The following is an 8,541-nucleotide window of genomic DNA, read 5'->3' on the forward strand; positions in this document are numbered from 1 at the left end:
GGGTCGGCGGGGGCTGCAGGGCAGGCGAGGTGAGCAGGAGGCCGGGTGGCCCCCAGGCATTGGTGCAGGGCTTGGGGTGGGTACAAGGGTGGGGTTCGCACATCTAATCGGGGGGGACCTGGGGGAGCGCCCGTGCTGACGGCCGCTCCCTCGAGGCCTCTGACCGCCTGGGGGGCCGAGACCCTGCTGGGACCCCACTGCGCCCGGCCCCGGGGCTGTGCCTGTGCTGCGGGGGTCAGGACGCCGGTTGTGGGCACCGTGGGAGGCAGTGCCTCACGACTCCCCTGGGGCTGTGTCTGCAGGTTCCCTCAGAGACATGGAGGCCAGAGAAGAGGCCCAGGCCGCGGACACCAGCCTCCCGGAGCAGGAGGCCACAGCACTGGAGCCCGAGCCCCCGAGCCCTTCCAGTCCAGGTGAGTCGAGCGGTGGACGTGGCAGGCTGGGCCCTGGCATCCTGGCACCCTTCCCCGCGTCCCCATCCTCGCTGCGACTTCACAGGAGCCAGTTCCCGCTGAGGACTCCAGTTTTCACACCTGCGAAATGGGCGTTGCACCGAGCGGTGTCTGTGGGCTGCCCGTACCCACGGGGGCTGGTCCGGGTAGAGGAGACGCACACACCTGCAGAGGGTCTGGAAAGCCCAGCCCTCGTGGCAGAGGTGGGCAGAGCGAGGCCCTGGTGGGGAAGGTCTAGTCCAGGGTGAGGCAGGGGCTCATATGGGCCCTGAGTGACCTGGGGAAAGCCACACCCCTTCCCAGCCTCCGTGTGCCCTCGATGAAACAGGGTCGCCTGCCTCAGCACACGTGGGGCTGGGTACCGAGCAGGTTCTCCTGTTAAGGCAAATCACCCCATTTTACAGACGGGGGAATGAGGCCCAGAGAGGTTAAGTGACTTGCCCAGGGTCCCACAGCCTGTAAGCACCTGAGCAGGATCCAACCCTAAGTCTGGATTCAGGTTGGTTCTCCCTGTCCCCTCTGCCTTGCTCCCCACCCTACCCCACCCTGGACACCTGGCACCTCTCCTGGGGCCCTCCTGGAAGTTTCCCCAGGGTTCTGGGGGCCCTTTTCTGAAGCTGAGAACAGGACTCGGAAGGAGAGACTCCCACACACACACCCGGGGTGAAGGGGTGAATTAACCTGACACTAGGAGGCCTCCTCTGTCCGGGTCCCTGGAGGGGCCTCCAAGCCAGGCCATCTTCTCAGGCCAGCTGTGCCCTCAGAGACCCCCGAAGACCCCCAAGAGGATGGGCCTCGCTGCGGTGGAGGCCCTGGGGGAGGTCAGCGCCCTCACCCCTGTTTTCCAGAAGAGGGATCTGAGGCTGGGGGGTCAGCGGAGGGAGGATGGGGGGGGGTGGGCTCTGCCCTGTCCCCTGCTCTGAGCCCCGCTGCCCTCGCCCCCGCTCCACCCTGCTGCCCATGGACAGCGATCTCAGTCACATCCCCATGCCGTACCACGAAGCCCTGTGCACAGAGGCTGAGTTACCCCCAGACCATAGTCCCATGGGGGAGACATAGCCATAAATGGGGCCGTTTTAGAGGGTGGTAAGTGGGTGGTGTGACCGGGAATGAAGGCAAGATGGGGTGGGTGTGGCAGTGAGCAGAAACCTGCAGGACGTGTGGAGTTGCCCGTGCTACACACACCTGCACGTGCAAAGGCCCTGGGGTGGCACAGAGAGGGGACAGGAGAAGGGCCCTGGGGTGGCACAGAGAGGGGACAGGAGGAGAGCCCTGCAGGGCTGGGACTGGGGGGTGGAGATCTTAGACAGACAGTGGGGGGCTCCTTCTCACTGTGGACCCCCATCCCCAGAATGTGCCAGTGTCAGAGTCTCCCCCGGATGACCACAAGCCCCCAGTAAGCCTCGTCCTCTGAGACCTGCTGGCCTGTGTCCCTTTCCCCAGCGGCAGCCCATTGGGGTCACCGAGGCTGTGCAGTGAGAAGGAGGCTAGGCCAGCAGGACTTGAAACCAAGGCAGGGGCTCCCGTCACCCTCGGCTCCCCCGGGGCAGCAGGCGGGGTGGAGGCTCAGGGCCTGGGCTCTGGCGCTCCCGTTCACGGCTGTTACTGTCTCCGCCTTCGCCATCACCATCAGTCGTTTAGTGCTGCGGCCAGCGCTCACCCCGGCCCGGCCCGGCCCGGGCTCCTGCCCCTTCTGAGCCTTGGTTTCCGCCTCTGTAACCGGGCGCCAGCCCCTCCAAGGGCCCAGGGAGTAGCGAGGGGCCCCCCATCACCACCTCCATTATCATCGGGTGCTGCGTGCTAATGGGGGCCACGCTCTCCAAAGGGCTAGCGGCTGGTGACTGGTGGACTTTGCCCTGGGGAGCCGGGCCCCTTATCTGATCTGGGAGCCGGGCTGCACGGGGTGGGGGCGGGGGCGGGGGCGGGGGCGGGACTGGGGAGGAGCTGGAAAAAAACAGCCGGGGTTGCACCTGGCACAGGCCTCAGTGATAACGCGCTGATGGGCGCGATAAGACGGCGGGAGCAATGTCTGCCTGTCGGGCGGGCCCAGTGCGGCTCCCGCACAGTGGCTGGAGCTCGGATGCCAGCCGCGTTGATTTATAGCCAAAAATAATAGGACTTTTATACCGTGTGATTGATTTATTCGATGTTAATCACCGCCCTTATCGCGGGTATTAATAATCTGCCGGGCGCGTGACGTCACCAAGGGGGGGCTTTTATGGGCGCTCATCGATTGGGGGCCTCGGTGGTTATCGGGCCCAGCAGGGAAGGCAAATATGCCCTTTGGGCTGGAATCGGGTGCGGGACGTGGCGGAGGAGCCCCCAGCTGCCGGCCGAGGAGACCAGGGAGCCGGGCCGCGCGTGTGCGTGCTGGCCTGGGCGTGCCGGTAGGCCATCCACGCTCTCATCATTGACAGCAGCTGGGAGGGCAGCTCTTGCTGCCGCAATTAACAGGGGGCTGAGGGGTTTTAAAGGCCAAAAATGAAGGGGGAGAAACTGAGATGTCTGACGGCGCCCCCTGAGAGCAAGCTGGTGGGGGGAGAGTGGTGGCGGGAACTGTACCACGTGCTCACCTCCGTGGGCCTCAGTATCCCTCCCGGCCACAGGCCGGGGCGGGCGGGCAACTTGGTGCCCTGAGGCTCGGTAGAACCTTCTGGTGTTTTCCTTCCTGCAGATGCCACTCCTCCACCCCCACCGCTACCACCCCCCCCCACGTCCCCAGGAGGCTCCGGGGAGACGGAGGGTCCGCAGCCAGAGACAAGGATGGAGGACGAGGAGGCCAGCAGCCCCTGGAGCGGGCCAGGTAAGCGCGCCTGTGACCGGGGTCTGGCGGCATTGTCTCTCCAGGGCAGCCCTGGGGCCCAGCCTCCTGGGGGTCCTGGGAGCTGGCCACCCTGCCGGCGCGGGTGCGACCGGCCCGGCCCACTGGCCAAGGAGATTGGTGGTGAAGCCCCGGGCCCAGGTCTGTCCCGTTGCACAGTCCCGCCAGTCTGTGGGCCAGCGGCTTCCCTGGAGGGGGGCGCCAGGCTGTACCGGTGCTCGGGGCTAAACCCCAGGCCCCTAGCAGCAGATAAGCCTCCGCGGCTTCCCCGGAGGTGGGAATGTGAGTCTGGAGCGGCCTGAGTGCCTGCGCCTTCCCAGCCCAGCTGGGGGCCCAGGACTGTGTGGGTGGAGAGGCCCCACCCCTGGGGTGGCTGCCGCACGTGGCAGGGGGCTGCCGCACGTGGCAGGGGGCAGGAGGCCGTTCCGAGCCACCGGGTCCTGGATCAGGAGCGTCTTGGAAGGCGTTTCGTGCTCCCAGCACTGCCCCACCCCCACGTGTAGCTGGAATTCTGATCTCGGAGGCCCCACCAGATGTGTTCTGCCCGCGGCGCCCCACGTCCACCGATGTATGAGTAGAGGGCAGGCTGGGCGTTTTGGCTGTTGCCGTGGTTCCTAAGCACAGCTGACGCGGCTCAGGGGAACCGGGGCAGCTCAGAGGGGTCCTGGGAGCTGCTGGGTGAAGGAGGGAGGGCGTGGTCCTCGGGAACAGAGGGAGAGAATGGAGGTTGCACACTCGGGCCAGGCGCACATGCATGTAGCAAGCACATATCGAGCGCCTGCTGTGCACCCGATGTACAGCTCTGAGCAAACAGGGTCCTCAGAGAGCTGTGATGACACAAATGCAGTCAGTGGCCAGTGGAGAGGAGGCGCATGGCAAGGGCCTCATCTTGCGGGGGGTCAGGGAGACCTCACCAGGGCAGAGGGGAACCCCACGGTCTCCCAGGGGCGTCAGAGATGGTCTCCTGCCAGGTTCAGTTCGAGTGGCCATGTGGACCCTTCATCGGGATCCCAAGGTGTCAAGGAAAGAGTGCTGGGATCGATTAGTGATGTCTGCATGGCACCAAGCAGATGAGGTGGCACGTGTGCCTTCCGGTCCCCCTGCTGATTTAACACACCTCTTCCTACACTAGGTAGGTGTCTGAGGCCCAGAGAGGGAGGGATGGGCCTGGGGGTCACAACCTAGATGGTGACCCCGGACCACAGGGAAACAGTCTACTGCCAGCGTCTCCCACCTGGATGGGCCATGGTGCTGCCTGGGAGTGGAGCATCCTGGGTCAGACAGGCTGGGGGTCCCCTCTGCTGCCCCAAGACAGGAATGGGGCTTAGCGCAGGGACACCGCTGCCCTTCGCGATGGACTCGGCCGCCCCCCACCCCACTTCAGTGACTCAGTGACAGGCAGGGGAGGGGCTCCAAGGGCCCTGGCAGGGATGTCCTCTCCTCACAAGGAGCACCTGGCCAGGGACGGGTCACGTGTGTACGAGGCCCTCACAGCCCGGTCGGGCACAGCTGAGCCAGGTACCCACCTGCCGGGGCTGGGCCATTCCACGCACAGGGGACAGCGCTGTGGGGCTGGGGCCCGCGGTCAGACCAGTCTGCCGCCTCAGTTTCCCCAGCTCTAGGACAGGGTGACAACGAAGCACCCAGAGACCGGCTCAGCACTGCCTCGGCGCATGGCTCGCACGTTCCAGGGACCGCCTGGGTGCCTATGGGCCCTGATCGGCCCCTGGGCAGGCGGGGGGGCTGAGCGAGCAGCGGCTGGACAGGGTGACCGTGGGAAGGAATGTGCGAGGCGGGCCTCACGGCAGCCCCTCGAGGCAGGAGTGGGGCGACCCTCCCCTTTACGGAGAGATCCAGGCACAGAGCAACTAAGGGGCCTGTCCACGTCACCACCCGGGAGGTGGCACAGCCAGGATGCAGACCCACCCCCTGGCTCCGGAGCCCGGGCGGCAAGTGTGTAGACAGCCAGCCTCAGCTGTCCTCCGGTCGGTCCCCGCCCACCCTGCGGACTTAGTATCACCATCCCTGTTTTACAGACGGGAAGGCAGAGGCCCCTGGAGGTCGGAACCTGGCCCCGGGGTGGCCGTGGGGGCCGTGGCTTGGGTGGGTGCACCCGGGAGCTTCCTGCGCTATTTGCATCCTCGGGGGCTGGGGGGCTCCCTATCGGCCCCCACAGATAGGAATTTCTGTGCAGTGGGCAGCGATGGGCCGATAAGCGGCCTCCGGCCAACCGCCGTGGTGGCCACCCCCTATCAGACCCCAAACAGGCCATACTTATCGCCCGGCCGGGAAGCCAGAGAGGCCCCGTGGGCTCTTATCTCACAGGGGCCGCCGTGCTGGCGATAGGGTGGCAGGCTTGCCTGGGTCGCCATCCCCAAGGGCAGTGCCCAGCCCAGGGGCCGGCTGGGGGACAGGGGTGTCCAGCGGGGCCTTCGCTGCAGGCCCGGTGCCCTGCGGGGTTCCCTGGCCCCTCTCCCCTCGCTGTCCCTCTGAGCCCCGCCCCTCCGTGTCTCCCCCCACCCCACCACCTGAGTCTGGCTGTTGATCTCCAGTTGCCCCTCCTGCCCCGTCCCCCGTGGGGAAAAGTGCAGCCCTGGGGACCCAGCCTGTGCCTGGGGGCACCCCCGCCTTTCCCTCTGGGATGGCAGGCTGGTCCGGACCACAGCGCACGCTGTGCTGTCTGGCTTTGGGGAGTGACTGGGCCCCAAGCCTCGGTTTCCCATGTGAGCTGCGTGAGGGTAGGCCCTGGAGGCCAGGGCTCGCACACACCTCGTGCTGCCCATGCAGGTGGTCGCCCCCAGCTCGCCTTTGTGGCCACTGTCTGCTGGCCAAGACTTGGCTTGTGGGTCAGACCCATTGCCCAGGGAGGGTGCTGACACTGCAGGGTCCCGGGGGCAGGTGACATCAGCCCGGCAGAGAGGCTGGGTCTCAGCGCCTCTCTCCAGCTGCATGGTGGGTGCAGCGCGGCTGCCCTGCCTGCAGCAGTCAAGGCCCCGAGCAGGTGGCCGCAAAGACCCCCCAGGAGATACCACACGGCAGCAGGCAGGAGGGAGGCCTCGCAGCCCCTGTCCTCCCAGGGGGCTCTCGACACGCGCTGCAGACACAGCGAGGTCCTGGACCCTCGAGGACTTTGTAAACACGAGGGTGCGGGTGTGCAAGGGGCCTGTTCTCTCCTGGCCTGTTACCGTCCCCACGCTAGCCCCCTCCTCCCACCCGTGACCCGGCCACCCCAGAGCTCCAGACCCAGGCTGCGATGTGGTCAGAGCATCGTGTTCACTTTCGGACGTTGTGACCGGCTAGTTCCCAAGTGTGGCTGCTTCAAGTGGGAACCACCCCCACCCCAGCAGTGCGGAGAGGCCGGAGCCTGCCTGCCTGGGCCGGGGTCCAGCTTTGCTGAGCGACTGTGGGCTGCTTACTCGACCTCTCTGGGCCTCAGTTTCCTCATCTGTACAAATGGGACGCAGGGCGGAGCAGCTCCCCACTCAGTGCCGTCATCTCGCCCTCGTGGCCCGGGTGCCTCTGGGTAGGGGAGGGGACGTGTAGGCAGGTTCCAGGGAGAAGCTGCTCTCTGAGACCAGAATTCCGCTGTCGAGCAGGAAGGCACTGCACCCCCTCGGCCAGCCGAGCACGTGGCCATGGAGCAGGGAAGGGGGGACCCGCCTCTCGTGCCCCTACTGGTGATGGGCACCCCGGCCCAGGGGTCCCCACTGACCGTCAGGAGCCCGGGATCCAGGCTGGGTCTGCACCGCTTGGCCTCGGAGATGTCACCTCCCTCCTCAGCAGTGCGGGCAGCCGCCGCCATGTGGGTGGGTGAGGCTGGAGCAGAGGCCACGCTGCATGGTGCAGGGTAAACGCCCGCCGACTCGTGAGAGGCCGGGGCGTCCCGCGTCCTCTTGGAGCCCAAACGCCACCAGCGAGCCAACCGTGGACTGGGTGGGAAGGCAGGGGTCCTAGACAGAAAGGTGACCCTGAGGGGCCTGAGGGCACGAAGGCGCTGAGGTCAGGAGGTCCGCGTGGACGTGGGAGCGGAGGAGGGTGCCGGGCAGAGGCACAGCCCACACCAGGCTCCCGGGGGACTGAGCAGGGTGCCAGGTTGGGGGGGCGGGGGCCTGGTCCCGAGGGAGGTGGGGGTCCCCTGGGGTTGCCTCGGAAAGTGGATGAGTGCAGAGCAGGGGACCCACCCCGGCTGAGGGTCTGTGGGGGACAGTTACAGCCCGCCGTGGGCAGGGGGCTGCCCTGCCTGGCCCTGCCCTCATCTTCCCTTGAGCCGCTGGCTGGAGTATGAAGGGAGAGGGCTTGGGCAGCAGGGACCCGGAGAGCTGGGTATTTTTATCTTTGAAATGACCTTGTTCGCTCGAGGGGCTGGCTGTTTAAAATTCTGATATGCAGATGGCTGAGAGCTGTAATCTGAAATCCCCAAAGCGCATCTGGGAGGGGAGCTGCCACTGCCTTAGCTCTGGGGTCCCCGGTGCCCGCCGCCCCCTCTGTCTCCACACTTAACGTCCAGAAAAAGCAGAGGGTCGGGCAGACAGGCAGCCCCCACAAGGGCTGAGAGCCCTGAGGGTCCCTTCCGACTGTGGGGTCCTGAGCCTGTCACCTACCTCGTGACCCCCGTCGGAGCCTCTGTCCAGTGGCGGTCACCATGGCCTCAGGCTCCTGGCCAGGTCATGAGAAAACAGAGGGAGGGCAGTGAGTGGGTGCTAGGCCTGGGTTTGGGGCCCCAGGGGTCCGGGAGCCTCCTCTGCAGCCAGACCTCGTGGGGGGTCCCCTCCACCCAGGGACTTGCCTGGGGTGGACCAAGCAGGTGTCACTCCTCTGCCCTCCCCCACACACGCACACTGTGTCTCGCACAGGGGAGGTGAGAACAAGCACACGTCCATCCAGTTCTCTGACAGCTTGTCTGGGAGGCAACGTGGTTCAGACATCCTGAGTTCAGGGCTGTCCACTGGGGGTGCCATGCGTAGCTGGGGAGCAAGGTCATGAACCCAGGGGGCCCACAGGGGCTCCCCACCGGCTCTGGGGGCTAGTCAAGTGGCCTGGGCTCCATGGGTCCAAGAAAGAAGGGGGTGGCCAGTCCTGTGACCTGGCTGTGTGATCAGAGCCCCAGGACTGGAGTCCCCTTCACCTGTAAGTGTCTCGGGGCCTGGAACTCTCTCCTGGTGACCACTGTTTACAGAACAAATTTCAACTGACTGAACATCAGGTGCCACCTTTTTTTTTTTTTTAATTTTATTTATTTATTTTTGGCTGTGTTGGGACTTCGTTGCT

At 65.8% G+C, this 8,541-nt stretch overlaps 1 protein-coding gene across 1 annotated transcript in view; it reads left to right on the top strand.

The window, feature by feature from the left end:
• Positions 1–8,541, top strand: part of ZFPM1 (zinc finger protein, FOG family member 1) — an 82,543-nt gene that overhangs the window by 26,809 nt on the left and 47,193 nt on the right. The window contains exons 2-3 of the mRNA XM_055079208.1: positions 303–413; positions 3,127–3,255. Coding sequence (XP_054935183.1) covers positions 303–413; positions 3,127–3,255 — 240 coding nt within the window. The remainder of the gene's footprint in view (positions 1–302; positions 414–3,126; positions 3,256–8,541) is intronic.

The sequence above is a fragment of the Physeter macrocephalus genome, chromosome 17 (assembly GCF_002837175.3).
Source record: "Physeter macrocephalus isolate SW-GA chromosome 17, ASM283717v5, whole genome shotgun sequence".
Classification (NCBI taxonomy): Eukaryota; Metazoa; Chordata; class Mammalia; order Artiodactyla; family Physeteridae; genus Physeter; species Physeter macrocephalus.